Here is a 27,190-nt window from a genome sequence, read left to right as displayed (position 1 = left end):
TCATTTGCCTTTTTTTTCTTGCTGTAAAGTTGTTGCCGGGAAATCCGCCTGCGGTTTAGGCGGCCCTGCCGTTTCGGGAATGGTCCCGAACTGGGCGCGGCCGCCGCTTTTGACGCCTATCGTCTATCTGACTCGACGAAAAGATCGTTCGTAGCCAAATTTCCTGTGGCAGCTCAGAACGTCTAGGCTTCCGGGTCTAATCATGGAAGAGTGGAAGAGCGGATGGGTGTTCTGAGTGGTGCGGCTCTTTGGTTTATGGACAATAGGGAGTCCGTCTTCAGCAAAACGCTACAGTTGCAAGTGTTTACTCGATTCGTTGACTTCCAAGGGTGGATAGTTTTAGACTGGTAGACCGATTACTCTTGGAAAGAAAGAGGCCAGACAAAGGGAGGCCACGGATGGGAGCAGTCTCGCCTGTGGCGCAGTGCATACGGCATCACTACCTAGGTAGTCAGGCGAAAGGAGCCAGATTAGGCTCCCTACTCTCGGCTCAGGGAGGCTCAGAGAGGTTCAGGGAGTTGCTGTACCTCGTTAGTAAGCACACCTACCATGCTTTATATAGCACGTTCTTATCCTACCTTTTGTTGTTTAGCTCTGTAGAGCATGATGTCAAGGGATACTAGTATTTAACGTCTGTCTAAAGTATCTGTATGAATGCCGTCATATTATTCGACGTATCACTACTTGCGTCTGTCGGCAAGCGCTACCTGTGGCATTTCTCCAGGAACAATGCCTCTCAGGCGAATGCTGGCTCGGACAGTGGCTCCATTACCAATGTCAAATTTCTGCTGAAGGGTCTTATCCGGTGCATCCGCCACCCTCTCAAAAGGTATATCAACGCCTCCAATCTCTTTCTCGCCGTCCAGAAGTGCAATGCGAAAGTTGTCCGGACTGCTACCCACCAAGTCTGTTGTAATGGGAAGTCGGAATGCCTGGTCGAATGCAGGATTGCTGATGTCGGTACCGGGAGCATCTGTCTTGATGGCCGTCTGGAATCGTTGAGTCTTGCCCCAAGTCACTACCACGCTTGGCTTCAAGTCTTCACGCTGGCCTTTTATGCCGGATGCGCTTGCAACCAAGATGGTAGCAATGCCGGAGAGGCGACCATCACCTTTGTGGTCGGAAGCAGTGAGGCTACCGGCATCGGCCACGTACTTGAAGAATTCGCAGGAGATTGATACTCTGCCTTCCGTTTCCTCGCCTTTGTGGACCAATGTCAGTTCTTGGCTACCTCCAGCCACCAAAATCTCTCGAACCGTTGTCACCGCAAGGCCGACTTCATCATCTCCGTTGACATCTTCATCTTCCACCGCCACCTTGATGCACTGATCCAGATCACTGACCACAAAGTCATGCGTCTCGTTCCACGCCGGCCTGCTCGTGTTGTTCTTCGTGGCTGTCTTCCACGATTCCTCTCCGCCCACGTCGACCTTGGCATAGCAGTCTGGAGCGGCGCGAGTTAACTTGCTGAACAATTTTCTCGCGGATGACTTGGCCTCCTCTCCAAAGCCCCATGCCTTCTCAACCGTCACTCGCACCATGCCAACCGGGTACTGGTAGATTTTGAAGTAGTCGGCGCTGGCGTCAAGCTTCAGCAGGAATCGGTTTGGAAGGGTGAACATGGAGTTGATGATGCCAAGAATCACCTTGCGGACGGTGTCGTCAATGATCGAGAAATCGGCCACGTTAGCAGCGCCTGTGAAATCAAGCTTCAGGACTGGTGGGTTGATGAATGAGATTTGGGCAGCTCCGATCTACATTGAGTGTCAATGGGGAGGACGCCGGTAGCAGAGTATTTGCGTACTAGCGGTATGATGTTTGTCAGAGGGCATAGCAGTATGGAGAGCCTGCCATGAAGTTGCACGCTTTCAACGCCCTACATCACGAATCAATGGCATTCTCCTGGTTGGCAAAAGACGGCCACTCACGAGGGCAGGTATCATGTCTGCATCCATTTCGATGTCGGCTTTGCCCACCCAGTCAACGTTCAGGTCGAGTTTGATACCATCTTCTTCAGTCTTTGTTGTCTTTGCGTTTGATACTCGTAGAGGGACAGGGCCAAGATCAATCTTGGTGAAGTGCAGAGTGGCCAGCGGGCCAGGAAGCATGGTTTTGAACATCGGCTCCACGATCTCTTTGACCATTTTGCTGCCGGCCGCATTGATGTTTGGCCATAACAGCTTCACAATATCGTTCAAGAACTCTGTCGAGTTTAGGACAGGCTCAGAATGCAACCTGCATCATATAGTCTTACCCGCTGATTCACCGCTCCCTTCAGCAGTCAGCTTTTCGACGAGTCCTGACATAATTGTTGCAACTACGTTATTCGACGGTTAGACACTGAATTGGAAATCGCCCATCAGTATCGTACCGCATAGAAAGGAAGAGCTGATTGCCTGGCAGCATTAAGCAAACGCGAAGTTGGAATGTGACGCAACCAAACCTGCTTCCACCTTCACCGGCTGTTCTTGGCTTTGTCCGACAGACCTGGTCCGACACGTGCTTGAAAACGTCTCTCCGCCAATTCAGCCACAGGCAGACCCAGGCTTCTTCTCATACTTAACTAGCCCTTTCATTTCAGAGCTCCGTGTTGACTGTCATCGCGGCAAGCTCGAGTCGGGGTCTCCCAGATCCATAGTCAAGAAGAATCGAAAAAGCGAGCAAGAGTCGTTATCGTTCGTCCGGAAAACTTGATATGTCTAGGTACTGTGACACAAGTAGAACCTAGTGGGTGCCTAGAGATGATACAGAGTAGAACTGAAGTTTAGACGAAGACGTCAAGGGCCAGGATATCAGCCGAGGTTGACGTGATTGGCTGATACTGGCGTCACTGGGTGCTACGAACTCGTACCGAGACTGCGCCCAAAGCCCGACTTCCTTTCACTGTCGTCCAACACCCGCCGCTGCTTGCTTCCCTACCCCAGACAAAACACCAAGGCACACTCATTCACAGTCTCCACCTCAGCAAACATCCGGCTGACATTGGCGAAGGAAAACAAAAACATTCTGCCCCTTGTACTCTTTCGTCCACCACCATCACGGAAACCCGTCTCCGAAAGTCTACAAGCTCTCACTATTTTCTTGAAGCCTGTGACAAAAGTGAACGCTCGGACCAGTTCTCTTGACGGACACACCCCTCCTCTACCTATTTACCTCTTCCGTCTCACGAGACCGAAAAATAATTGCATCGGCTACTCTGTACCTCCCTTTCTCAGCGGTACAATTGACTATCTTGTTCTCGAATCGACCCTTTCTTCTTCCTAGCTGCCCGATTGGGATCGCAGCCACGATCGGCAGGGGCTCACTCCTCCCCGACTGCCTTAAGCACCGCCCTTGACTACGCAAGAAGAATACTTTAGGAGGAAAGAACTGAGGAGAAAGATGAATCCACACCAAAAGAACAAGATCGACATCAACGTATGCTTGTATTCACTCAGTGACCGTTCTCGACACTAATGAAATCTCCAGAAACTCTCTCCAGACGAGCAGAGATTGTTCAGACTCTATGGCAAACTCCCGAACAAGTCAGACCTGCTCCAGAACAAGTTGAAGGTACGACAGTCAACCCAGCACTATCAAGCCTAGCAGCAATGGCCCCTAATGTGCAATCAGGAACGCAAGTACTTTGACTCTGGCGACTATGCGCTCTCCAAAGCCGGCAAAGCATCAGACACCGGCGTCACCACGATCGGCACCGAACACCCCAAGGCCGAAGAAATCCCACACACCAGCCCCCTCATGCACACGCTTTCCCGCAACGACTCGGTCTCAGGCACCTCCGGCTCAGCCGGTCTAGCATCCAGCCCCGATGGCCAGACCATGCTCCCAGGCCTCGCAGGAATGCATCGTGGCAGCATAAATGGGATACCAGGTGGTGGATTTCCAGGTACAACTGGCCGTAGCCCGGTTAAGGAGAGCAGCTTTCTAGCCCGAAGCGCAAGCATTGACGAAGCAAACATTGGCAAGGACGAACCAGGTGATAACAACCTTGTGGAAGGCAGCGTCAGTCCACCTGCTAAGAGAGAAGGCATCCCGATCCGGAGATGAACACGCAAGTCGGGCGAGCAAGGAGATCACGCAAGAGTATACCCATCGGATAGGCCAACGGCACCAATTTCTGGTGACGCGGAGTTGAAATATGATGGGATATGGATCAATCAAAAGCCGACCTGAATCTTGCTGTGGGCTGGAGGTTATTGGAAGTGGACAGCGACGGAGTTCTATTATGCGAGGGCGACTTACGGCAGATGTACGACTTATCTTGGGCTTCAGCAACACCACCAAAAGATGAAATCAAAAACAGTCCTTACGGACCCAGTCAGCACCAAGTCACGTTATATTATGACACACTTAAGGAGGCGCATTCTTAGTTTCGAATGATTATCGATTCATCAAGCCTGCTTCTCACTCTCGTCCTCTGGCTATGTGGGATTTCCGGCCCTGGCTCCGATCTTAGTGCCTCCCCTGACAATCTGTGGTAAGACCGGATTGTAGCTCCTGCAACACAAGTACGCGGAGCAACCGGTATGCCATCGTGCCAAAATTATGACATTAAACGTGGTCCACTTCATCCATAGTGACCCCACGGTGCCCATCCGACTCTGCTTTGATTCGTTTGGTTACCCCCAATTTTTCGCAACATACCTACAGCCTCCCGTATGGCAAGGACCTGATGCAGAAGGCCACCGCAGACTCATCCTCTTCGGTCCTAGGTAGCCACCACACACTTTTCTTCGCAGAGAGTTCTGCTCTTGTTCTTGCCGGTGAGCCGTCTTGGGAAATTTTTGTGCTTGTTCGCGCAGTTCAGCATCAGCTTTCTGTCCATGTCGTGGTGGGTGAAACGGGCCGGCGTCCAGTCCTCGTCCTTGTTGGGAGCCCTGGTGGTGCTGCAATTTTGACGTCGCGCTTTGCTCTAAATTCTGTCCAACGAAGGCAGATGAAGATCAGCTGACGATTGAATCCAACAATAGATTGCTTCAATTTGTGATCATTCTCTGGGTCAAGATATTCTGTTGCTCCATTTTCACTGCTCAGTCAACCTTCCAATGGCCGCCATCAATGTCATCTTCTTTGCCGAGCCACAACTCGACTGCGTACAGTCCCATTGTGATAACCAAATTCACCCACTTCCAGATATTGCCATTGATGGCAGGCTGTCCATTGCCGCTCCACCAAGCGCTTATTGATTCCGTGAGTCCTGGGGAATAGCCGCCCATTGTGGTCGCGAAATGCTGCATCAGCAGGCTGGTGTAGACTGCAATGAGAATGCTTGGTGAAAACCATGATAGGAATGCAAGGAAGCGGTTGCCGGCGTCGGTATCGTCAAGTGTGGGTTCCATGCTCAAGCCGTGCGCACCACTTTCATTGACCGCTGGGATGATGCGGGTTGAGGCATAGAAAACAAACAATCGGTAGCCGAGAGAGATGAGCACCGAAGGTGTGACGGCTCGGAATGCTGCAACCGTGAAGTCCAACGCGTTAAGCAGGGCTTCCGGTAGTGATGACAGCGCATACATGATGGCCGTGTATGAGGACATAATGATGGGTGGGAAAGGAGGAAAATCAGGTGCCGATGAGGCTGCCCCAGCATCCGCCTGGATGTTAGGCTTGTAGTCGGTGAATATCTGGTAGATGCACAGCACAATGTATGCGAATAGCAGCGACGATTCCATTGCTGTACCACGACCCGAGACAATACCATATGCACACAGGAAGATAGCTGAGGCAATCGCGATGCCGATGAGGGTAGAGTCAATGTTTGAAACGTCCGGGAACTGCAAGACTCGCCAGAGGAAGTAGATGGAACTCGACACCACTCCCGCAGACGAGACAAGGAGGGTCAGTAGCCAGGCGTCGCTCCATTCACTCCGATTCACCAGCCATCTCGAGAACTGGCCCACAGCTTGAATAACAAGCAGGCTGCAGAATCCCTCGAGTAATTGGAAGATTGGGGAGGACCATCGCAAGAGCAAGTCCCATCCTCCAATAGTCGCATTCTCGACTAGACCCTCCGGACCAAACACGGTATCCCAAAGACCATTGTGTTGATCCAGGAAACTCTTGTTGCTCCTGAAAGTCCTTTCGACCCAGCCACCACTGTTGTTCGCATCGATGGAGAATCTTCCCAGTGCCCAGATGCACAGGCTAGGTATGATCAGCCATTGAAGACCCCGGAGGATATTGACGAAGGTTTTGCGGACAGCCGAATTCTCCGGAGTCGAGACTCGTAAGAGTGAGAGGATGAAGTAGAAGGAGGCGATGGATAGAGAGAAAGCGAGGCCAGCGTCGCGTCCGCCGATGTCGAAAGTGAGGGGTACCAATAAAATAATGAGCGTGAGGAAGAGTAACGAAGAGAGGGCGCGGAAGAACATTCGGTCGGTGTAATGAGTGATCGATCTGTCAATAAAGGAGCGAGAGCAACGCAGGCTGTCGACTAGAAGAAGTGATGATGTCGCAGGTCACAAAGGACGCGGGTACTCTAATGGTGATGTCGTTGCGCAACCTTGGTTGTTTGAGAGGTCTAGAGTGAGTCGCGGTTTTGTCGAGGTCCGGATTTTCACATGTCATTCCGGTCGTTATGTGATAGAAACCACGTCTTGTGAGGGTTGGACACGGAGATGCTGAATTTAACAGAGGAGAAAAAGATGAGTTGAAGAGCTTGCTGGGAGGAAGGAGCGGCAGGGGTCCGGAGATGTCGCGTGCACTCCACGAGATTGTGAGAGCAGGGGGAAGGGAAACTGCCTTGCTTGGATTATGAATGCCTAGCAAGACGCAGGGCAGTGGGAAGAAATAATGGCAGACACCCATGCAGAGAGGGCAACACAACTAGGCAGGATGAGGACCTGCTTTTTCTTGACCAACGGCATCATATAACCAAGAAATGGATTTTTTAAGAGACCAAGGGGCGAATGAGCCATCAAGAGCAATTCCCAGTATTTATTATTCTACTGCCACCCAAATTTTCTCAAAGCTACGGAGTAGGTTTTCTTCACCGCAACAAACCAGGCGTTGTGGGCTTCTTTAGTTGGCGCCGACATTTTGCTGACAACAATTGAGGGCCCCTCCTTTGGTTGCCTGTTTGCTGATGCCTCAAACAGTTGGGCACGATCGGCAGCGGACATTGAACTAATTCCCACGTGGGAGAAACAAAGGTACCATGGTCACAATGGTGCAGGACTCGGTACGATGTAGATACTACAGTAAATAGAGCGGAGGGTTGTCAAGGACAAGACTCGATGACAACAAGACGCGACTTTGCTGGAATAGCCAGATTCCAGAATTGACCGAGCACGTGACCGAGTGAATGGATGCCGGTTCTAGGTTCAACGTTAATCCGTCCACCCCCAGATTCTTGGCGGCGCAGGCCTTCAGGACAATTTCATCTCAAGTTCACCAGGTCTGAACACTTCAGGCCTATCAAATTTCCTCTGCTTTTTCGAGACGTGTATGTTTCGTACTCTGGTCAGAATGGCTGCAGAAACAGCTTCAAAGAGACTCAAAACGGATCCGCTCCGGATTGGCACTCACAATGGGCATTTCCACGCGGACGAGGCGTTGGCTGTCTACATGCTCCGACTCCTCCCACAATATGCCTCTTCTTCCCTAGTCAGAACGCGCGACCCGGCACTTCTCGACACTTGCCATACGGTTGTCGACGTTGGCGGAGAATATGACGCCTCGAAAAACCGCTTCGATCATCATCAACGCACCTTTAATAGTTTCTTCCCAGAGCATCAGACGAAACTCTCCTCTGCCGGTTTAGTCTACATGCATTTTGGTAAAGCCATCATTTCGCAATACACCAAACTTCCTCTCGATCACCCAGATGTGGAACTCCTCTACCGCAAACTGTATGACGACTTTGTTGAGGCAGTGGACGCCAACGACAACGGCATCTCACAATATGATGATGCCAAATTGGCAGAAGCAGGAATTGAAAAGAGATTTAAGGCTGGCGGAATCACACTTGCAAGTTTGGTGAATGACTTGAATCATGAGGACCCATTGGCTTTGGATGCTCCTTCGAGAGATACTTCAGAACAACCACAAGCAGAGGAGGATTTCCGATTTTCGCAAGCATCTACACTCATGGGTAACTCTTTCCTTCGGAAGCTTCACGGTGCGGCTACGGCTTGGCTTCCGGCTAGGACTATCGTCAAGGACGCCTTTAGTGGGAGGATGGACGCCCATTCTTCTGGCCAGCTATTGGTCTTGCCTCGTGCAGGCATCCCGTGGAAAGAACATCTTTACAACATTGAAGAAGAAGCTGGAATCTCTCCAGAACAGAAGATACTCTATGTTATCTATCCCGAAAAGGAGGAGCCCGGCTCCAAATGGAGGATCCAGGCAGTCAGCAAAGACATGTCATCATTTGAGAACAGAAAAAGCCTGCCGGAGCCATGGCGAGGCGTGCGGGATGCCGAGCTTGATGCCCTTCTGGGTGACAAGGTCGAGGACGGAGCTGTCTTTGTTCATGCGAGCGGCTTCATTGGAGGTCACAAGACCGAAGCTGGTGTGCGGGCCATGGCTGCATTGGCACTGGCAGCGTGAAGATGATGATGAAGTCGAAGCAAAAACTTCATTTCTGCAATCCGTTCTCTACGAAGGATGTTCTGTGGCCGTGTCTTTAGGTGGCACTCACAAAGCTGGCTGTTCGACCGCCGAAATGACGGTACCCACGAGGGGTTGCCCGTAGGGTTTTGAAGTCAGCCAGTGGAGAGACCGGTCTTGATGGGGATCAAACTCCACGAATTCAGGAAAGGGAGAACCGTTGAAGTGCGTCAAGCCCAGAGACGTATTGCAACTCGTACAAAAATGGGGCAAGTGAGAAAAGGCTTCCACCAACGAGGGAAAGGGATCTTTGTATCTTCAAGGCCAACGATGCGAAAACAGAGAAGAATTGAAATACGACGGCGAAAAAGATTGCAAGCCTTGTGCAAGGCTGAGGATAAAATAGGGGATCATGCGGAGCCCAGCTCCGCTCCAAGGCTTATCGATAGCGATGATGGCGAGAAAACAAGCCGTTACGTCACAAAGCTGTGATATTTCAACAGTCTTCAATTATAAAATCTTCGAGCAGGAGCTCACACCTCAATATCTTCTCACACAGTCCTCATTATTCAGATTTTCCATTGTCCCCCTCAATTGAATATCTCGACCAAGTCAACGAACATGGCGTCCACCGAACAGCTCAATATATCCAACCTTTTCTCGCTCAAGGGCCATGTCTGTCTAGTAACGGGTGGAGGTGCGTCAGGATCTCAGTCACAGCAGTCTATGTCGTTGACGGCTAACTCATGATTACAGGAACGGGCATTGGCTTGATGGCCACCCAGGCTCTCGCAGCTAATGGTATTGCCCCCCTGACCCGGCCATCTTCTTCGTTCAGCATTCTAACATAATGTAGGAGCCAAGGTCTACATCACCGGTCGACGCAAAGAAGTCCTCGAAAACGCCGCCAAAACCCACACACCAAAGTCTTCCGACAAGACTCTGAATGGTGAAATTATTCCCGTGGGCCCGTGCGACGTGACTTCCAAGGCCGACCTTGAGAAGCTCACCAAGGAAATCGAGTCCCGAGAGAAATATCTTTCCCTCGTCATTGCCGCGGCTGGCGTCTCCGGTCCAAAGGGCTTCCCCGACACCAGCGATGCAGAACAGATGAAGAAAAACCTGTGGGAAGAGGCCGTCGACGACTGGAATGCGACGTACAACACGAACGTCACTAGCGTTTTCTTCTCCGTCGTGTCGTTCCTGCCACTCCTCCAGCGCGCTCCGGAACACCTGACAAGCAGTGTGATCGTGATCAGCAGTATGTCCGGCATGATGCGGGATTCGCAGGCACATTTCAGCTACAATGCTGCGAAAGCCGCGACGGCACACTTGTCCAGGATGATGAGTAAAGAGTTTGCCAAGACGGGCATCAGGGTGAACAGTATCGCTCCGGGTTACTTCCCGAGCGAGATGACCATGAAAGAAAGCGACGAGAATAATAAGGCACACATGCCAGACGAGAAGGTCAAGGACAAGGGCCATGCAGTACCAGCAGGGCGTGCAGGCAGCGATGAAGAGATGGCCATGGGTGTTATTTTCCTGGCGAGGTGTGGCTATGTGAATGGGGAGGTGTTGAAGTTGGATGGCGGTGTCATGAACGAGGTTGGTGGTGGTTGATGTGGAACCTAGAGATTTCATTGTGTGGGAACATGGAAGGAAAATGTACTTGTGAATGCATGGCTGGCGTTCCTAGGCAGATATGGACATCATCCGAGAACGAATTCTGATGTTATCTCAGGCTCGATTGCTTTCCTCCGTGCGAGGCTCAAGTATTCTAATAATGCTCCCAGATCCCTCGACTGCCAACCTCTCCTACATTCCCGTCGGGATCAGCGAAATACACGCTCTTCCCACCTCTCGGCCAATTGACCTTGCCCGTGATCTTGATGTTCTTGTCTTCAAACCACTTCTCCCAAGCAGTCACGTCGTCTGGTGATTTCACGGCGAGGCAGAAATGCTGATGCAAGCCCGATCTAGGCTTTTCGGCAGAGGATGGTTGTTGCTTGAGTAAGTCCAGGATATCCTGCGAGGGGCCATGACCCGGTATGGTTCCACGGTCGTCTGGCATAGGTGAGTCGGCGGCGGTGGCGCCCAGCTGGAAGAGTAAAAGGGTGGTCTGGCCCAGTGCGAAACCGGACATTCGGGGCTGCGAGGGTTAGTTAGTGGGGTTGAAGATGGGATGGCTTTTGTTGTGCAATAAAAGAGTGTCACGGATGGGAGTTTTGGGAGGGGCGCTGTGGATAGGCAGGACAGCGGTGAGCATGAGTGGACGGGACATGGTTATTCGATGGTCAAAAGAGTCAGGGAGGATCAAGATGGCCTTACAGTGTCCATGAAAGGGGCAATGTTGAAGGTAGTTTTGTAGAATTCTGTCGAAGCCTTGATGTCGTTGACCATGAGGCACGTCTCTAAGATGTGGGTGATTGGTGGTGGGACAGGGACCGACGACGACGACGAAACTGTGGACGATTCAGCCATGTGGACGGCTTGATTCGAGATCGTTCTCTGTTGAGGGACGAGGCACGGTGTTGTCGAGAAAGATGTGGGTCTCAGGATTGATTTCGAGAGTGCCGAGCAGCTCGGAGTAGTATGCCGCCACTGTGGGAGTGTCTGATGTGTCTGATATAGGTGTCGTCGAGGAGCGTGGTGGATTAATAGTATCCTGCACACGGTCGGTGGTCGTCTCATGTCACATCCTCGACTGGCTGTTGTCAGCTTTTATACCCGCAACAGGCGATCTTCCGGAGTCGTCATACAAGTATCCTCGTAGTTTGGCTGCGTGTATGCCCAACATCGAGCGAGCAGTGACGTTGGAAACGCAAGTGAGAGTGTATACATAAGCGATGCAGTCTGGAACTCAGTGACTGCGGGGGCTTACCTAAGGCGAGAGGCTGGAATGCTACGGACATCGTATTCGTCAGTGCGCAAACGACACTCGATTGTACTCTGAACCCTCTGAAGCCATGTCACACCGCATTTTGAAAGACATCAATCCTAGAATGCGTTCGCCAAAGCGGTACACTTTTTTCACACCTCATATCTTGCAAATACAGGCATAGCAATATGGCAAGGACGAGTGTGCCTTTGCCGCGCGGTACCCCAATCAGGTTGCTGAGTCTCCTCCATGCCAGGCTGCATGCGACCGTTTTGGCGACCGTCATGTAACGGCGCCTAAGGCCATTGTGAGTCCATAAGGAGCATGCCTCCTAAAATAGATGGTCTTGCATCGTCCAATGATGTATCAGCACATCGTTACTTCTATGGACGGGCTGTAAATGATAAATGCTTTGTCGATGGCCTTTGAGAGGCCTTTGCTGCAAACATACAGGTACACGCAGAAGGCTGCCTCAAGTTTCAGGATCCGTTACCAAAGCCCCTTTCTCTAGCAAATTCGGCCACCCCTCGTCCTTCGAAATGCCTCTCTCAAGGCCAAGGTCTTTGAGCATCGGCCGCCACAGCCGTAAGGCTTCTTCATCGACAACGACCAGCACACTCTCCGACAGAACGGCCTCTTTCGGCTCGTGCAATTATCGATCGACAATCCTCGAACCGAACCACATCATCGTGGAAGATCACCAGATGGACGACGAAAGATGGAGTCGTCTAGCTTTTGCTCTGGGCATACCCTCTGGAGACTCCTGTTGTCCAAGTCCTGCAGCAACCAAGTTTGCCCAACAGATTAACAGTCGAAGAACAGTGAGCAACAAAGAGATGACGGAGCTCTTCATACCGTTGCTCGTTTCAATCGCGAAGGACCACGAAAACATGAAGTGCCGGACCAACACAGCCTTCTATCGTGATGGTGTGCCTGACGAGGTACCTGATTTTGAGATCGAAGACGGTTGGAAGATGCAGCTACCCACGCCACGGCCTGCAATCACACTGGGGTATTCCAAGACCTCATTCACTCCTCATCAACTCGAGCTCCAACAAGGCATCATTGCAAACAGCAAGGACGAGCCGTGCGATCTCCACAAACTCTCTCAACCTGTGCCAGACGTCTACTGGCCCTTCTTTGTCGTGGAGGTGCTCGAAGATTCGATGCTTGCAACACGCAATGCTTGTGCCGGATCTGCGGCAACGTGCAACAACGCACTTATGATCTTCGCAGGTGCAGCACAAGAGCCACAGAAAGTTTACCATGACATGAACTTTCTGTGGAATCTGAGCAAGGCTGCTCAATCATTTTCGCTCGCCGTTAATGGCAAAACGGCTTGCCTGAATACGCACAACTCCGAAGGTTGTCTCCCTCATGCTGTGGCTGTCATACGCACATACCGACTTGACGACGAAAGCGAAGTCGAGGCTCTGGCTGCAAGAATAGGCAGTATATTTTATTGGGCGGAAAACTGCAGGCTTCACTCGATATACGATCTGCTGACCAACTTTGACAAGCGAGTCCAACTCGCGCGAAATACCGCCAACAAATCTGAAGACTGGTATGCACCCTCAGAGCTTGCCAATTTTGGCGTTGTGCCCAAATCACGCATGACAATCATCAGAGAAGTCTTAGCAGAGAGCTTGCCTAGTTGGGCAAGGATGTATTAGCCTGCTCGTTTGCATTGCTTAGGAGTAACACGTGGAAACTGTCCAGCGTGGCGTTCAGGTAGCGAGTACAGTATCATGAGTGTATGAATTGATCCTGTTGCAGTACTCCGTATATCTCACTGGGCAGACTTGCGCCGTCACCTAAAAGTCGTAGCGCGCCGGAACGGTGATGGACTCTTGTCCAGGAGCGACAAGCGTGGCACCTGCTATGGTACATGCATTCGCCGAACGACCTTCCGGCGATAGTGTTATATTGGTCTCATCAAGCGAGACCTGGGGTTTGAAGGAGCGAGAGCCGGGGTACGAAGAGCCCTGACTTGAAGGTGACAAAAGGGCGAAAAGGCAAGGGCTGGTGTTTTGCAGTAGTGATTCACCGACTTCAAAGCTTGGGTCGCGTAACCCAATTACGGTCGTCGCTGCCCTTATCGATGGATCTCCCGTTGGCAGGTGGTGACAGTCAACGGCGCGACAATTTTGTTTCTATCCTTGCCTCCTACTGTACACCAGCCTTCCGATATATCAACACACCTTGCCCACACCCTGCAACTGACTGTTTTCAGCCATCTGCATGCAACCTGGAATATCGTCACTGCACTGAACTGCAGTCGAGAGTTGGATGCGGCATAGTTGCCGCCTTGCCGTCCAATGGCACCATCGGGGTCAGGCTATTTTTAAGCGCCAGGGGTGACACCCAATCTACGACTTCGTTGTTGACTTAGTCAACCTATCGAGCTTTTCGAGTAGACGCCCACATGGTTTCAACTTGCTGGCCATGCCACCTCTCAGCAACTTGCATTTCGACACGCATTCGCAGAGCGTGGGAGTCACAGCCAATGTCAAGACATGCTTGAGCCTAGTGAGCCCTACCGAGCAGTAGCCATGCCATGTACCCGGGCCTGGTGATTCCTTTTGTGGCTGTCGTTGCTATTCCCAGGCTTACAGACATCCTGGAGTTTGCCGAACCCTGTCGATCACCCCAAAGAGATAGCATGTCTATATGCACTTGTCGATGCATGCTTTCCTTATTGCCAGTCTCGACATCCAATCTCTGCATCCGCATGAGCGCCAGCGTTCCCACGATCGGCTTAGCCGTCTACCAGCATTAAACTTTCGGGCGCTTGCTACGAGGTAGGGAGGGCTTGACATAGACGGGCTGGTACTCACCTCCCCGGCTCATGTGCCGTTACCCTATCTGGAGCAATATTGCAAGGGTCTCAGTGGCGATGGCCTCCCCTGCTCCGATGTCTGGAGTGACGGCGCTTAGAGAGTATGGCTTGAAGGGAATTTGTGACAACCACCTGTGGTGAATTCAGCTGGTGTCTAACAGTTATATCTGTCCCCTCTTCCTGACAAAGACTCCATCTTTTACTTCCACCATTCCGGTCTCCATTGTTACTTAGTCTGTCATCATTGATCTTGACATATGCTGTGCTTGAGAAACCTTCCAGGCATTGCTGACGTCCATCAGTCTCCTCATAACCTGCCAACTGGCTAGGCCTTTTTGGCTGTCCTCTGTCCAACTCTTCAAACACCATCATCACGGCACTCTGTCCAGAATGAACGACATGTCACCTACTACCGGCGTCATCGAAATCGCCATAGATGCTGACTTGCCTCCTTCGTCGTATGATGGCAGTCACCTTCCCTGGAAATCCTACCGTCACCATGTCCTCGGCCCACATCGCATCAGGATAGTTGAGACAGCACCAAAAGAGAAGCTTCCGACAAATCTTCTTACCATGATAGAAGCGGACATGCCAAACGCGGCGAGGTTCGATGACCTCAAGCAATCGTTCCGGGAACAAGTTGTCATGGGAAGGGGCTTTGGACCCTCGCCCTTATTTCCTCCGAACTTGCTTCCGCCTATCGACAACGAACCGAGACTTGCTCGATGTATGATCCCATACTTCAGTCGGGAAGCCCTCCCAGAGCGCGCTATCAATCAGATGGGCCCTCTCTATGAGCTCAACATTCCTCGCTCGGGACTTGGCTGCGGCTTCTCGTCTTCAGCTCTGACCGCAGAAGAGCTCAATACCTTGCCCTCTTGGCTGGTGACCACAGGGACCATTGTCCACTTCGACACTGGTTACATCTCACCCGGCGCTGCGGTCTACTGCCCTTTCCTCGTATTCGAACGTGCCCATGCTGGTGATAGTCAACAACGATTGGAGGTTGCCAACAACCAATGTGCGACGGGAGGAGCATGTTGTGTTCGTGCACTTCAGATGCTATACGCTCAGGCCTGGAAGGGACAGATGATGCCCGAGCTGCCAATATCCTTCTCCTGCGTCATCGAGAACTCATTTGCAGTGATGAATTTACATTGGATCGACCATGGCCAGGCGTATTGCATGGCACCCTTGTGCAAATTTGACCTCACCAAGGATGAACACTTCAACCAATTTCTTGTTTGGGTCGACTCGATCGGCAAATGGGCGCTTAGGCATCTGCTGCCCTTGGTCCAGAAAGCATTGGAGCTATTGCGCGCGAAAGAAGACACACCACCTTCTACTCCAAAGGCCACTCGGCTGACAGTCGACACTGCGGACTGTCCCAATGACGCACTTATCAAATCTCTCAAGACCACTTTCGAAAACATCCCTTGGCGGTTTGAAGATGACGAATTCACTCCCGTTAGCAGTAGTACTGCCAGCTGGGGGAGTCCAATGGTCAACGACACCAATTTTACGTACTACCCGGCTGTGCCTCGACAAGCAGGACGCACTCCTACTTCTGCCGTGCAGAGAAAACAATATCTTACACAAGTAGGCCAGCATCCCACGCCCCCGCCAGCTTATGCTCATAATCCAGATCTAGTGTGGCAGAGGCGCTTTGCACACGCTATGGATGAGATCCGAGACCTCCAGCGCCAGCTACAGATGTTGAGAACTGACGTCAACGGATCGAATTTGTCCTTCCAGAACGAATTGTCTGGGATCAAAACGACAGTACACTCCGTCCTGCGCAAGGAGACGCTCACCCTCCGCAACAGGTCTATATCTCTCGGAATTCAAGAGATGTGGTCGAATCAGAACGTCCCACGAAGTCCACTGGTCAATGAAGTCCGCCCCTCCATCAGCCCTGAGAAGGCCTCGTTCTATGAAAAGAGGAGAAATAACTCTGTGCCACTCTCGCCCAAGATGTTCTCGGCCGGACTTCCATCTCCTGGTCTACCTTCACCAGGGATGCTCTCGCCAGGCATGCCTTCTCCAACCTTCTCAATGTACAGCGAGAACAACATGGTCGTCATCCCACCTGCACCTCCAAAGTCAGCATCTTTCCTGAAGTTTGCCACTGCCATGGTTACAGGGCACATGATCGGAGTCTTCATCCCGAATATGCTATTGCGAGTTTTTGTGCTGGGCTGCATCACTGACGTCTGCATGTTGGCATTTGCGAGCCCTCATTTGCCAAGTTCAGCAGATTATCTACTCTCATTTTGGCGAACTTCGCGTTGACTCGGTCTCAACGGCGAAGTATGGTATCACCCACGGCTTTTTCCTTTCTCAGCGGGGCGCTGGTGGTGTTTGTTTCTGGAACGGGAAAATCATATTTCCTGAAGGACTTTCCTTATCGTGTAGGGTAAATCGAGTCGAGATCGATCGGAGGAGGAACCCCCCGAGATGCTGGCAACAGCACCTATTCAAATCAGCGATCGCGTAAAGTGGTGGCAAGGCGGATTTGTACATTAGCAAACATTGCAGGTTGTACGGAGTATATAGAAGCTTGATTGAACCAGTCACTACTTACATCACATTTCGTAGCAAACAGATGCAACATGTCAACGTGCTCATACTATACGAGAGCACGCGTCGTCAACTCATCACAGGCCACATCGAACGTGAGTCTGAGTTCCTACACCTTTCTCAGGAGAACTTCCTCCGTAGTTTGATTCCAGCTATGGCTTCGAAGAATGCTCGAGAGGATCGATATAAATTCGGGTTTGTAGGGCTTACACGTGATCGAGATAAGACTAGATGCTCATCGGCCACCACCAACAACAGTTCCCACTTCTCTGTTTCAGCCTTGAACACGCGACATGGCCTGACTACTCATCTTCTCCTTTACAACGTGTGACAACCTCCCACGATCTCACCATCCATAGCAAGTCCGCCGTGCCACCACGTTTGTAACGCAATGGAGGAAAACTCGACGTATAACGACTCGAAAAGTTCGATCCTCAACTTGACTGGGCAAGGTCCATCAGGGGTTTCACCGCTCGAACAAGAAGTCCTGGACGAGTACGACCGGTTGTCCAAGAACATGAAAGAAGTAAGCCCCCCGGTTATTTAGTGTCCGTTTCGTTTTCACGATTGGAAGGCCCAAAGAATTGGTGCGATGAGAGGCGCGAAAAGAAGACAATCCCCTACCTACCTACCAGGGGTTGATAGCACGGCTCATTATCACTCCGTCCTGAACATCGTTGGCCCGGCCCCATCTGAGGACGCCAATCATTGTTGGATCGCAGAATATGCTACGCGTTCTCATCTGGAAACATGTTTCATACTAACCACTTTCGAACTTTGTAGCTCTCATCGACCTTGGCGACACTATCGAGCGGGCCCATGACGCTCGAGATCGCAGAAGGACTTCGCCTGCTGGAGCGGAAGGTGGCCAGCGTGTACACCCTGATGAAGGCCAGTGTGTACAGCATAGTATTACAACAAGGCCAGTTGGATGGTATGGATGAAGAAGGATTTCAACCCGAACACGATCAAGGCTAGGGTTTGAGAAGAAAAAGAAGAAACCACGTCGGTAGCGATGAAACCAGGCCACACGTCCTGACGGACGACCGGAACGCGACGACGATTCTCCAGGGGTGCACAAATAGAACAACATCCTGGGCTGGATTGCCAGAGTTCCCAGCACCTTGCTACGAATCTGCAGGCGGGATTTGTAACAATAATGTATGATACAGGTCTGCCTTGAAGTACAGCTCACTTGCCCTCACAAGCATGATGAACACAATCTATGTCTGTCCGGCGTAGTAGACTTTTCGCACATCGACCAACTTCTTTCCACGGGCTCTTGCGATATCTTCCGGATGTTTCTGTCCCATTAGAGCCTGAACAGTTGCTTTGACCGTGTTCATGGGGTTTCTCGACCGTGTAACTCTGGCCGCGAGATCGTGAATTCCTGCGGCTTTGCAAACTTCCCAGATATACTTTTGGCAGCGGAGCCCGAATCCTGTACCCGTGTCAGTATGAGTTCCACTGAGCCCAATCTGGTGCAATCATACCTGGTGGCCTTGCATAAAGTTCCAACTCGGTCGCGCTGAATTTGGCACTGAGATCTCCGAATGTCGTCCGATCTTCATACCGCATTATGGGTTTCATGCTTCGGATGGCCCGATATTGGCTCTGAATGTAGGCATCCTGGATTTCCACTCCCTTCCCTTCGCCAATACCGACCATACCATTCCCGTTACCGGCCACGGACAAAACGTAGAATTTACGGATCTTTCCTAGTCTGGTCTGATTCGCAACTGAATGAACGATGACCGTCCTGACCCTCAGCTTAGCGATGTCCTCTTTCGTATATCCAGTCATCTGCATCAACATGACAAGTGCAGCGGACGGCGGCTCCTCCTGGACCACCTCACCATCCTTATTAGTCACCTTTTTCTTCACAACCTTGGGGGAGATGTCGGGCAAGTCTGGCGCCAGCGCCGTCCGGGGCCGTCTTTCTGCTTCTTCTTTTCCAACGGTCAATCTGAGATTCTCATCAAATTTGTCCCAAAGTTTTGGATCAAAGTCATTAGGGTGCCGCGGACTGGGTATCTCGTGCATAAGCTTGACCAAGTCATCTTCAAATTCTTCGTCGGTTTTCAGTCGCGAGTTCTCATCGAGGTTCGTCCAAGGTTGTTTCACCGGCTTGTCGACGACAGGATTTATTTTTGCCAGATCATCGTAGTATCTGACCCTCCAGGGATCCGTCCGATTGCCTGTCTGTTGTTGCAGTTTTTCTGGATCGATGATTTTTTGGGCGGCTTGAATCGCGGCACGTTGTTCAGGGGAGTACTTCTGCGAAGCAGCGCCATCGGCCGCTTCGAGGAACTCTTTGCCGGCTTTGTCGATGTCTATTTCATTAAAAACAGCTTTGACGCTCGGGAAGCGCGGCTTTCGCTTCTGATGGATCGGGGAGGAGTGGAATTGGCGGCGAGCAGCCGAAGCAGGACGGGAGGATCGGGAGAAAAGACAGAATACACATTCGGAGGATCTGGCGACACTCATAGTGTCCAAGCAGCTCAAGGGGCTACTGCGAGGGAAGTGGTTGCTGAACTGACGATCGGGAAGAGGAAAATAAATGTTTCTTCACATCTCAATCGAGCTCCGAGTCCTACCTCAGGCACGTGATCAGTTCGCAGCCTCGTCGACCTTGGCACTGAAGAAGACACTAACTCGTTTTGGCCGGGAACATTTCAAACCTCCCTTGACCTTTTCTTACCACAATTAGGTACGTTTCATGCGTCCTCCCAAAGTCTTTCAACTGAATTTACAGTGGAAGGGAGCCAGTTTTGCACCCTGGAGGTTTTATTTTCTCGCCGCATAACCTCAAAAATGAGCTGGGAAGTTCTTAGCCTAAGTCCTCCAAGCTGACCACATTTGCGACCTTCAGAAGGACAAGGCTCGCATAGACGTTAAGGCAGGGCTTGTCTGGGGACAGAAAGTATTTATCACTGTCCTCGGCTTTTGAAACAATCGGCCAATTCCACGGGGCAACCAGTATGGAGGGCCCTCCACCTTTCGTGATCGGTCATCACGATCCCAAAAGACCCTTACCAGTCACGGCGGACAACGTCCGAGATGCCCATTCTGCAAATGTGAGTGCGAGGCAGACAGAGACTTGTCTGCGTTTACGTCTAATCTTCTCATAGTATGACATGGTAACGACTCCTATCACGACTCCACATTTTCATTCTCGGGTCTTAAGCCTCCTTTCAACGTCTCTTTCTCAGCATGCCATTGTTGCGGGTGAAGACATCACCAAGACCAAGAATGCATCACCGGTTGTTGTGCCGGCTCTTACTCCGGCCGATACTCCACTGAGCCCTGAAGAGTCGATCAGCCAGATCATTGGAGTTACAAGCTCCTGGGTTGACTTGAATTCTCCGGACCCCATCATTGCGGACGTGTCGCGACAAGTTCTGAGACTGGAACTGGCTTACGCTGCTTTCTGTGGTGTCAGCTATGTTATCATTCCAGGTCCTCGATTGCGAAGTCGAGGGGCAGCTGACAGCGGCATCGCTGAGTATGCCCGAGCAATCCTAGACGGGCTCAGCCAAGGTCCTTATATGCAGATTTATATCTGGTTCCCAATCATCGACAACCCCGATGACGAGGGAGCTGAAATGGGTGATCTGCGATCCTTCGCACGACAGCAATTTTCAGACTTGGACGAGGCTGGGACGAAAAGACTAGACGTTTTTGGCTCATGGGAAGCGTGGGACATGATTAGATCGATATGTAAATATCCATCTAGATTATGCGTAGGTAAGCATGTCGTAGCACATCTGCACGCCGAGTCAGCTTCCTCAACATCGACCTCATTTGTCCGCTCACTGTTCCCCTTTCCTCTACTGACGATTGCAGCACTATCCTTACCCAAGCTCTTGCCGCCAACACCTATTCAATCGCGCTGGTATTCTGAACCCGTCCGCATAATCACGTTGGATTCTAAGGTCTTCACCAAGAACGCCAAGGGCTATCCAGTGCTTTCCCGAGCACATCAAGCATTCATCAGCCGCTTCGTCTCATTACGCACACCCCCATGGTTTCTACTCTGCAACGTCGGCCCTATCCCAACCACAACGAACAGCACTGCTCCAGCTTCTGCGACATTCCCAACTCTAGCCGAAGCAGCGGAGAATCAGCATATTAAAGATCCAACACCGCAACTATCATACATGCGCAACCTCCAGACCAAACAGCCCATCCCGGACGCAATCGCCAGCTTCGGCGCCGGATACCAAGACTACCTCCAAGCGCCGTTGCAGCCACTCACAGTCAACCTCGAGAGCATCACATATGAGGTCTTCGAGAAAGACCCAATAAAGTATGCATGGTACGAGCGAGCCATCGCCCGCGCATTGCACGACTGGATCGAACAAGGCAAGCCCACATCCAATCCCGATGGCCGGGTGGTGGTAGCCGTCGTCGGAGCAGGTCGAGGCCCGCTCGTCACGCGAGCCCTCAAAGCAAGCGAAGACGTCGGCGTCGAGATCGACATGTGGGCACTAGAAAAGAACCCAAATGCCTTCGTCTTGCTTCAGCGGCACAATGAGACCACATGGAACAACGGCGTCAATCTGGTCAAATCCGACATGAGACTATGGCGAGGTCCCGTTCGTCCGGCGACTTCCAAGCCCATATCACGCGTCTACAATACCGAACAGGACGTCGAAAGCCAGAACGAGCCCAATACCGAAGCACCTCGCGAGAGCTTCACTGGCTCTCCATCGCTCGACTCCACATATCTTCTCGCCACCGCCCCATCAACATCCTCATCGACCCCGTATAAAATCGACATCCTCATCTCGGAGCTGCTCGGCTCGTTTGCCGACAACGAACTCTCGCCCGAATGTCTCGACGGGGTCCAACACCTTCTGAACCCAGTCCACGGCATCTCCATCCCAGCATCGTACACCGCACACATCAGTCCGATCGCCGCGCCAAAACTACACGCAGATATCATGCACGGCATGACTCCGACGAACCCCAGCGCACCCGAGACGCCCTACGTCGTCATGCTAAACGCCATCGACTTCTTGAGCACGACGACCCCGGAGACCGCTCCCTTTCAGACATCAAGCCCAACGTCTCCTACCTCGGCAACCATGTCCACGTCTGCACCCAACACGCCGTACTCTCAAGCCCACGCCCGCTCTTCTCAACCTTCACCGTCGCCATCCGCGCCCCTACCCGCTCCCATCCCCGTAATAGGAACGACATGGGCCTTTCAACACCCCAACCCGGCCCTTCCGACCGCACCCAAGGACACCGCGGTATCTAACGCGCACAACGCGCGCAGCACAACACTCACCTTCCCCATTCCCAACCGCGGCACATGCCACGGCTTAGCCGGATACTTCGAGACAGTCCTGTACAGAGGCGTCGAACTCTCGACGAATCCCAACACCATGGACGCCAAGAGCGAAGGCATGATCAGTTGGTTCCCTATATATTTTCCTTTAAAGGTAAGTCCACTTACACTGTTTCCGTACCCTACAAGGCCGTAGCCTAAATCGTTCTACCCAATGCTCAAGTTGGGAACTAACTGCCATCTCCTTCAAAAATCTAGGCTCCATTGACAGTCCCCGACAACTCCGAACTCAGCGTGACCATGTGGCGCAGGACCGACGATCGGAGAGTATGGTACGAATGGATCGTCGACGTCTTCATCTATCTCTCTTCTTCACCGGACGATAGTACTAGAGGGAAAGCTCCTGCTGGCGGAGGCACGCGTGCACCTGGCAACAAAAGTCATGGCCGTAAAGTGCGCATCGGTGGAAGTGAGCTGCACTCCTCGGAAAAGGAGGCCTGTCTGATGTAGCCAGGCTCAACATCCCGGGCTGGGAGCTGGCAGGCTGAACAAGCCTCGTTCAGTTTTCTATACTGTTATCAAAACGCCCAGAATTCTCCTGATCAAGAGGAGAATGACATTGATGTCTGTTCGATATCTCTATGGTTCGGCCGTCCAATCTGGCCCGTATTGTGTACATCCGATGGACAGATGCGTTGTGTTCATTTTTAGAAGTCATCCCATCCATGCGCCATACGTCGTCGAGAACGACCACGCTGATTGCTAGTCATTCCCATCATTGGCCTTCGCTTGCAGTTGATGCAGCCTGGCAGGCCGTTGCATGCATTGGAGTAATCACGCTTGCCAGCCTCTCTGTGGTCCAGATCCACCGAGCGTTCTGACTCATTCACCGCTGCAGTTCCACTGCAATCTCGTCCGGCTCATCGGTCGTCTCCACGGCCACTGGCACAGGAATCTCCAGACTCTCCGTACTCCCCGTAAGATTCTTTTCGAGCGTCCGATTCGTCATTGAACCCTTTTCGTCTCCATTTCCACTGACCTGCTGGGCATCCGTCTTCCGATCCGGCCCCGTCAATCCTCTTCTTATAGCAAGCACGCTATCCACAATAACCGCATCGATCCCTTGTTTAACCTGCAGTTTCACCTTCGTCGAATCGTTGTTCAACACCCCATAACTCACACAGACCAAGCCGCTCTCCTTGACGACCCTCACAAGCCTCGGTGCTGCGACAAGGGGCTCCGCCGCACTCACGACGCCCAACAAGTTCCATCGGCTAGCAAATCGAATTGCCTCCTGCAGGCTCGTCGCGCGGATATCGCCCACTGCACTCGTTCCCGCATCGGTCAGGAACAAGACCGGAATGCTGGGCTGCTTGAACGACAGCAACAGACAAATATCTGGGTTGAACGACGAGAAAATAATGTTCCGTCCCTTGCCAAGGTCATATACTTTGGTGAGCACCGTGTCCACGAACGAATTCAGCTCAACGGCATACGTGTCCATCTCCTCATCCTCACTCTCCCAGTGCATCGGGTACTTCATTTCAATGTTAAATCCGACGTTCGGTGGAAGTTTGATGAACATCTCCTCTAATGTTGCGAAGGGCGCGTGGATATGATTACCCCGACTGTTGCCTTTGAAACCTTTCTTCTTGAAATCTCTGGTATGTTTCATGCGCTCTTGCATGTCGATGGTGTCGTCTTTGTCGGTGCCGCCGACAGACATGGACCGCATTCTGGCCGACCGCGGATCGCCATTTTTGAGGTTCATGATTTTTGGGTTCTCAACTGGGACCGGTGAAGCAGGCCGAGAGTGTCGAGGAGTGCGCATGTCGTTAACATGCAAAAATTGCTCAAGCGTGAGTGTATGCACCGGAGCATCAATGCCCGTTTCGCTGACCAAGAAGTCGTGGTAGATGACGGGAACATGATCTTTTGTCAGTTGCACATCGAATTCAACGTAAGATGCTCCCAGGTTAGCGGCAGCGATGAATGACTGAATGGTGTTCTCGCCTAGTTGCAATGACCGTCTACCGGCAGCGAAATTCTTGCCTAATCCGCGATGACCAATGAGCATAGTCGATGCCATACTCTTCCAATATGTCTGATTCTCGGTAACCGACATGTTGGGATGCTTGAAAGGTGTGATGACGAGAAAATTAAATGTCACTGACCCAATGACTTCCAGGTCGTTCGCTGCGACAATCGGGACTGTGACATCTCCCTGTAGAGGCATTCTTTTCGTACCTAAGCTAGATTTGATGCTCGAGAGGAGGGCGACTCCTCGTCCGACAATACGTTCTCGCGACCCGGCGTATGTCGGAATGAGATCGAATAGCAGCTTGACTTTCGAGGGTTCGGCTGCATGAAACACGATCGGTTCCGTGGAGATATTGTCCTGCACAGGCAGGTCAATCACTTCAGCCTCGCCTTCTGCACATTTTGCCGAGACCACAATGGACAAAGCCGTATCAAGCTGTGTTGTGTGAGCATTTGCCAGCGGTATCCGGTCAAGATTCACAGCTCGAATACTCTTTCGAGTGTCCATGGTGCCGAGGCTGACCAAAACCATGCTCGTGTCGGTCAGATATCGGTGACCGAATGATTTCACAGGCTCGCTGATCTTAACTGTTGGAATCTGAGATCCGATGCCATTGGAAGTTCTCTCAATCAGAGACGAAGACACCGAAGGCGGAGAAGTCGACAGTGGAGAATCCGTATCTGGATCCGACTCAGGCATGATGCTAGCCAATCGTTGAGCAATGCTGACGTGACCTCTCAAGGCTGCATGCTCCTTAGCATTCCAGCCAGAAGAGTCGACCCTGTCGAGATCAGCACCATGCTCAATAAGCAGCTCGACGATCGAAAGATGACCATCGACACACGCAATGAACAAGGGCGTCCACGCATAGGTGTGTTCGCAGAGCTCGGTGTCGGCTTTCTGGATGTCTGTACCTTCCAGAAGCAACGCGGCGCATTCAGAGTGGCCAAATCTAGCAGCCACATGGAGAGCCGTATCGCCCTGCTCGTCTTGGTAATTGACGTCGACACCTGCATTTATCAAGAGACGCACAATCTCGATGAAGTTTGCCTTTGTCGCCAGAGCCAATGCGGCAGATGATTTTGGAGAGTTACGACGAATCGAAGTCCTTCCAATATGAGCGGAGACACTCTCCTCTGCATCGAGCAATGCCTTAGTGGTCAAGGGGTGCCCACCAATCACACTGAGATGCAAAGGTGCCCAACCTTCGTTGTCTTGCCATTGTGGACCGTCAATGCCTTCGGAGACGTCAAACAATTTCCACGCTCTGAGATGCTCAATGATGATTTCACACATCACTCTGATACCGTATTCGGCAGCAAAATGCAAAGGTGTCCGTCCGGCACTGTCCCTGGCTAGTAGCCCAGAACGTTGCACCGGCTGCAAGTTGTCAAGCAGGAACTGGAGAAAGGATATCGATTCATCATCTCTTGTCAAAATCCGGCTGCGTTGGTCGTCTTGGACAACAGAGCGTTTGAATTGTGACGATGGATCAGTAGCAGGCGTGATGAAGTTGTAGAGCTCCTTTTCAGCGTCAGGAAAAGATGCCGCCGTAGGATCATGGTCGGTATTGGATTGCTTTCGACCAATCGAGATAATTAGACGATGAATGCAGTTTCGTCTGTTGATGTCGTCGTGATCATCCAGAAAGACAACCTCCCGCAACAGATATGCTATACAAGCCTTGCTTCGATTCGAGATGGCCCTCTGAAGTATGGTCTTGAGAAGCTGCTGCTGCGCAGGTTCGGAACTGTCTGACGACGGTTTACCGGTCCCTTTGATCCATTCTTCAAGCGCTTTCGCATCGTCTTGACGAATCTTCAACTCGGCTTTGGCCAGTTGCTCCGAGGGTATATTTAGGGATGGTCGAGATGTGGTCCGCTTAAGCGAAAGGGAGGAAATGGAAGCAACATCATCGTTGTTTGTAGAGGCCGGCACCTCGCTGAGCACGGCGATGGAGTCATTGATTCTGTTCAAGGAGGCGAAGAGCTGCGCATTTGTGGCAAAAGCCGATGGGTCGACCTTGAGCTCCAAATATTTCTTCTGCGCGTGAGCTGCCGGTATCCTCTTGTCAAGCTTCTTTGTGATCTTTATGAACCCTCTCCTATTGACCTCGCCATACCACTGTAGTTTGCGCAGTTGACCTCGCAGTTCAAGCAGTGCTGCCAGGAGGTCTTCTCGCTCGTCTGGATCGAGTTGGGCGACGGCTTCGGAGGAGATACCGTAGCGGTCTTCGAGAAGCTTCAGACGGCGTGAGAAGTCGTGGAACTTTTTGTTGTAGAAGTGGTCAACATCTTCAAGATTGCGGTCCAAGGTATGGAAGAATCCTAAATAATATGAGCTTTGCCAAAGTCCCCGTGTCAACCCATCCTACCAGCAAGATCGAGATTCCCATCCTGCTTTTCACCCTCAGCAGCCGCTTTTATCAACTTCTTCAGAGCCTTGTAGTTGATGTAGGCGGAGGCCCACTCGGGGACTTGATTCCGTGGAAGATTCCGGCCAAACTTCATAATGTCGCAGCACAATCGTGAGATGCTGCCAAGGAAGGACTAGAATGGAGGTAAAAGCAAAGCCATAGGTACAGTCACAACAAAGACAGGTCCCTGATTCGCACACGACGTACAGGAATGAAGGGATGAAAGCGGTGAGAGTTAGCCATGCTCGAGGCTTCTCGAACAAAGCACGTGGCACTCAAGTCCAAGGGATAGACGGCGGGATGGAGACTTGCTGCAATCCGCTTCTGTCGCGGAGAAGAGAATCCTGAAGGGGCAACTGCCTTGAGTGAATGATACGAGGAAGTGAAAAAGTTGTTTGAAGGTGCGTGGACCTGAATTCCCATGCCATTGGTAAATCTTCGATTCATATGTACCAAGCACGCTGATTGGTCCATCCCCATATATCTGTGCGACACCACAACCTCTGAGACAATGACCGGCACCACGCCAAACCTCCAGTTGAGGTTCCACAGCAGACTACAAGGGCCACTACCGGGATGACACGGACACG

The 27,190-nt window shown here is 51.7% G+C and overlaps 12 protein-coding genes across 17 annotated transcripts; 7 read left to right on the top strand and 5 right to left on the bottom strand.

Annotated features, from left to right (window-relative positions):
* Positions 1 to 612: 612 nt before the first annotated feature.
* Positions 613 to 2,801, bottom strand: PV05_00960. Of its 5 annotated transcripts, XM_013465901.1 has the most exons (6): positions 2,444 to 2,801; positions 2,372 to 2,396; positions 2,255 to 2,317; positions 1,929 to 2,203; positions 1,805 to 1,876; positions 613 to 1,754 (listed from the first exon to the last, which is right to left on the bottom strand). In XM_013465901.1, the coding sequence occupies exons 3-6, from the start codon at positions 2,304 to 2,306 to the stop codon at positions 681 to 683; spliced, it is 1,473 nt and encodes a 490-aa protein (XP_013321355.1). In that variant the 5' UTR covers positions 2,307 to 2,317; positions 2,372 to 2,396; positions 2,444 to 2,801; the 3' UTR covers positions 613 to 680. The 5 variants fall into 5 exon arrangements, with proteins under 5 accessions (XP_013321355.1, XP_013321352.1, XP_013321356.1 ...); XM_013465898.1 differs by having other exon boundaries at positions 2,372 to 2,801; XM_013465902.1 differs by having other exon boundaries at positions 2,255 to 2,801.
* A 92-nt stretch (positions 2,802 to 2,893) lies between these two features.
* PV05_00959 (uncharacterized protein) lies at positions 2,894 to 4,465 on the top strand. The gene is made up of 3 exons (XM_013465897.1): positions 2,894 to 3,417; positions 3,469 to 3,552; positions 3,613 to 4,465. Exons 1-3 carry the CDS (start codon positions 3,382 to 3,384, stop codon positions 4,045 to 4,047), a joined length of 555 nt encoding a protein of 184 aa, XP_013321351.1. The 5' UTR covers positions 2,894 to 3,381; the 3' UTR covers positions 4,048 to 4,465.
* PV05_00958 (uncharacterized protein) lies at positions 4,342 to 6,891 on the bottom strand. Its single transcript, XM_013465896.1, has one exon. It carries the CDS (start codon positions 6,369 to 6,371, stop codon positions 5,031 to 5,033), a length of 1,341 nt encoding a protein of 446 aa, XP_013321350.1. The 5' UTR covers positions 6,372 to 6,891; the 3' UTR covers positions 4,342 to 5,030.
* Positions 6,892 to 7,395: 504 nt separating this feature from the next.
* PV05_00957 (uncharacterized protein) lies at positions 7,396 to 9,138 on the top strand. The gene has a single exon (XM_013465895.1). It carries the CDS (start codon positions 7,447 to 7,449, stop codon positions 8,548 to 8,550), a length of 1,104 nt encoding a protein of 367 aa, XP_013321349.1. The 5' UTR covers positions 7,396 to 7,446; the 3' UTR covers positions 8,551 to 9,138.
* PV05_00956 (uncharacterized protein) lies at positions 9,116 to 10,289 on the top strand. Its single transcript, XM_013465894.1, has 3 exons — positions 9,116 to 9,247; positions 9,307 to 9,351; positions 9,407 to 10,289. Exons 1-3 carry the CDS (start codon positions 9,172 to 9,174, stop codon positions 10,168 to 10,170), a joined length of 885 nt encoding a protein of 294 aa, XP_013321348.1. The 5' UTR covers positions 9,116 to 9,171; the 3' UTR covers positions 10,171 to 10,289.
* Positions 10,216 to 11,382, bottom strand: PV05_00955. Of its 2 annotated transcripts, XM_013465893.1 has the most exons (3): positions 11,310 to 11,382; positions 10,879 to 11,254; positions 10,216 to 10,699 (listed from the first exon to the last, which is right to left on the bottom strand). In XM_013465893.1, the coding sequence occupies exons 1-3, from the start codon at positions 11,345 to 11,347 to the stop codon at positions 10,328 to 10,330; spliced, it is 786 nt and encodes a 261-aa protein (XP_013321347.1). In that variant the 5' UTR covers positions 11,348 to 11,382; the 3' UTR covers positions 10,216 to 10,327. The 2 variants fall into 2 exon arrangements, with proteins under 2 accessions (XP_013321347.1, XP_013321346.1); XM_013465892.1 differs by having other exon boundaries at positions 10,879 to 11,382.
* Positions 11,383 to 11,967: 585 nt separating this feature from the next.
* Positions 11,968 to 13,101, top strand: PV05_00954 (uncharacterized protein; the record flags this gene model as incomplete). The annotated part of the gene is made up of 1 exon (XM_013465891.1): positions 11,968 to 13,101. One exon carries the CDS (start codon positions 11,968 to 11,970, stop codon positions 13,099 to 13,101), a length of 1,134 nt encoding a protein of 377 aa, XP_013321345.1.
* A 1,565-nt stretch (positions 13,102 to 14,666) lies between these two features.
* PV05_00953 (uncharacterized protein) lies at positions 14,667 to 16,837 on the top strand (the record flags this gene model as incomplete). The annotated part of the gene is made up of 1 exon (XM_013465890.1): positions 14,667 to 16,837. One exon carries the CDS (start codon positions 14,667 to 14,669, stop codon positions 16,557 to 16,559), a length of 1,893 nt encoding a protein of 630 aa, XP_013321344.1. The 3' UTR covers positions 16,560 to 16,837.
* A 288-nt stretch (positions 16,838 to 17,125) lies between these two features.
* Positions 17,126 to 18,105, top strand: PV05_00952 (uncharacterized protein). The gene is made up of 2 exons (XM_013465889.1): positions 17,126 to 17,373; positions 17,631 to 18,105. Exons 1-2 carry the CDS (start codon positions 17,239 to 17,241, stop codon positions 17,823 to 17,825), a joined length of 330 nt encoding a protein of 109 aa, XP_013321343.1. The 5' UTR covers positions 17,126 to 17,238; the 3' UTR covers positions 17,826 to 18,105.
* On the bottom strand, positions 17,918 to 19,383 carry PV05_00951 (uncharacterized protein). Its single transcript, XM_013465888.1, has 2 exons — positions 18,341 to 19,383; positions 17,918 to 18,288 (listed from the first exon to the last, which is right to left on the bottom strand). The coding sequence occupies exons 1-2, from the start codon at positions 19,332 to 19,334 to the stop codon at positions 18,071 to 18,073; spliced, it is 1,212 nt and encodes a 403-aa protein (XP_013321342.1). The 5' UTR covers positions 19,335 to 19,383; the 3' UTR covers positions 17,918 to 18,070.
* A 177-nt stretch (positions 19,384 to 19,560) lies between these two features.
* PV05_00950 (uncharacterized protein) lies at positions 19,561 to 22,862 on the top strand. Its single transcript, XM_013465887.1, has 4 exons — positions 19,561 to 19,924; positions 19,979 to 20,594; positions 20,694 to 22,297; positions 22,402 to 22,862. The coding sequence occupies exons 1-4, from the start codon at positions 19,829 to 19,831 to the stop codon at positions 22,651 to 22,653; spliced, it is 2,568 nt and encodes an 855-aa protein (XP_013321341.1). The 5' UTR covers positions 19,561 to 19,828; the 3' UTR covers positions 22,654 to 22,862.
* On the bottom strand, positions 22,686 to 26,991 carry PV05_00949 (uncharacterized protein). The gene is made up of 2 exons (XM_013465886.1): positions 26,559 to 26,991; positions 22,686 to 26,511 (listed from the first exon to the last, which is right to left on the bottom strand). The coding sequence occupies exons 1-2, from the start codon at positions 26,692 to 26,694 to the stop codon at positions 23,030 to 23,032; spliced, it is 3,618 nt and encodes a 1,205-aa protein (XP_013321340.1). The 5' UTR covers positions 26,695 to 26,991; the 3' UTR covers positions 22,686 to 23,029.
* Between the last annotated feature and the right edge of the window lie 199 nt (positions 26,992 to 27,190).

Source organism: Exophiala xenobiotica (assembly GCF_000835505.1).
Source record: "Exophiala xenobiotica strain CBS 118157 unplaced genomic scaffold supercont1.1, whole genome shotgun sequence".
Taxonomy (NCBI): domain Eukaryota; kingdom Fungi; phylum Ascomycota; class Eurotiomycetes; order Chaetothyriales; family Herpotrichiellaceae; genus Exophiala; species Exophiala xenobiotica.
The sequence above is the reverse complement of the archived record's forward strand: the minus strand, read 5'-3'. Positions and strand labels throughout refer to the sequence as shown.

Coding starts and splice junctions, on each gene's coding strand:
- PV05_00955 (XM_013465893.1), bottom strand. CDS start 11,347: ATGTTGGGCATACACGCAGCCAAACTACGAGGATACTT. Junction 11,255..11,309: donor GCCAAACTACGAGGATACTT/GTATGACGACTC, acceptor GACAACAGCCAG/TCGAGGATGTGACATGAGAC. Junction 10,700..10,878: donor TTGCCCCTTTCATGGACACT/GTAAGGCCATCT, acceptor TAACCCTCGCAG/CCCCGAATGTCCGGTTTCGC.
- PV05_00951 (XM_013465888.1), bottom strand. CDS start 19,334: ATGAGTGTCGCCAGATCCTCCGAATGTGTATTCTGTCTTTTCTCCCGA. Junction 18,289..18,340: donor ACTTTATGCAAGGCCACCAG/GTATGATTGCAC, acceptor ACACGGGTACAG/GATTCGGGCTCCGCTGCCAA.
- PV05_00957 (XM_013465895.1), top strand. CDS start 7,447: ATGTTTCGTACTCTGGTCAGAATGGCTGCAGAAACAGCTTCAAAGAGA.
- PV05_00958 (XM_013465896.1), bottom strand. CDS start 6,371: ATGTTCTTCCGCGCCCTCTCTTCGTTACTCTTCCTCACGCTCATTATT.
- PV05_00959 (XM_013465897.1), top strand. CDS start 3,382: ATGAATCCACACCAAAAGAACAAGATCGACATCAAC. Junction 3,418..3,468: donor AGAACAAGATCGACATCAAC/GTATGCTTGTAT, acceptor TGAAATCTCCAG/AAACTCTCTCCAGACGAGCA. Junction 3,553..3,612: donor TGCTCCAGAACAAGTTGAAG/GTACGACAGTCA, acceptor ATGTGCAATCAG/GAACGCAAGTACTTTGACTC.
- PV05_00950 (XM_013465887.1), top strand. CDS start 19,829: ATGGAGGGCCCTCCACCTTTCGTGATCGGTCATCACGATCCCAAAAGA. Junction 20,595..20,693: donor TCCATCTAGATTATGCGTAG/GTAAGCATGTCG, acceptor TGACGATTGCAG/CACTATCCTTACCCAAGCTC. Junction 22,298..22,401: donor CTATATATTTTCCTTTAAAG/GTAAGTCCACTT, acceptor TCAAAAATCTAG/GCTCCATTGACAGTCCCCGA.
- PV05_00960 (XM_013465902.1), bottom strand. CDS start 2,306: ATGTCAGGACTCGTCGAAAAGCTGACTGCTGAAGGGAGCGGTGAATCA. Junction 2,204..2,254: donor AGGGAGCGGTGAATCAGCGG/GTAAGACTATAT, acceptor TAAACTCGACAG/AGTTCTTGAACGATATTGTG. Junction 1,877..1,928: donor CAGACATGATACCTGCCCTC/GTGAGTGGCCGT, acceptor TTCGTGATGTAG/GGCGTTGAAAGCGTGCAACT.
- PV05_00952 (XM_013465889.1), top strand. CDS start 17,239: ATGGAGGAAAACTCGACGTATAACGACTCGAAAAGTTCGATCCTCAAC. Junction 17,374..17,630: donor TGTCCAAGAACATGAAAGAA/GTAAGCCCCCCG, acceptor CGAACTTTGTAG/CTCTCATCGACCTTGGCGAC.
- PV05_00949 (XM_013465886.1), bottom strand. CDS start 26,694: ATGAAGTTTGGCCGGAATCTTCCACGGAATCAAGTCCCCGAGTGGGCC. Junction 26,512..26,558: donor TGGGAATCTCGATCTTGCTG/GTAGGATGGGTT, acceptor CATATTATTTAG/GATTCTTCCATACCTTGGAC.
- PV05_00956 (XM_013465894.1), top strand. CDS start 9,172: ATGGCGTCCACCGAACAGCTCAATATATCCAACCTTTTCTCGCTCAAG. Junction 9,248..9,306: donor CTGTCTAGTAACGGGTGGAG/GTGCGTCAGGAT, acceptor TCATGATTACAG/GAACGGGCATTGGCTTGATG. Junction 9,352..9,406: donor CCAGGCTCTCGCAGCTAATG/GTATTGCCCCCC, acceptor AACATAATGTAG/GAGCCAAGGTCTACATCACC.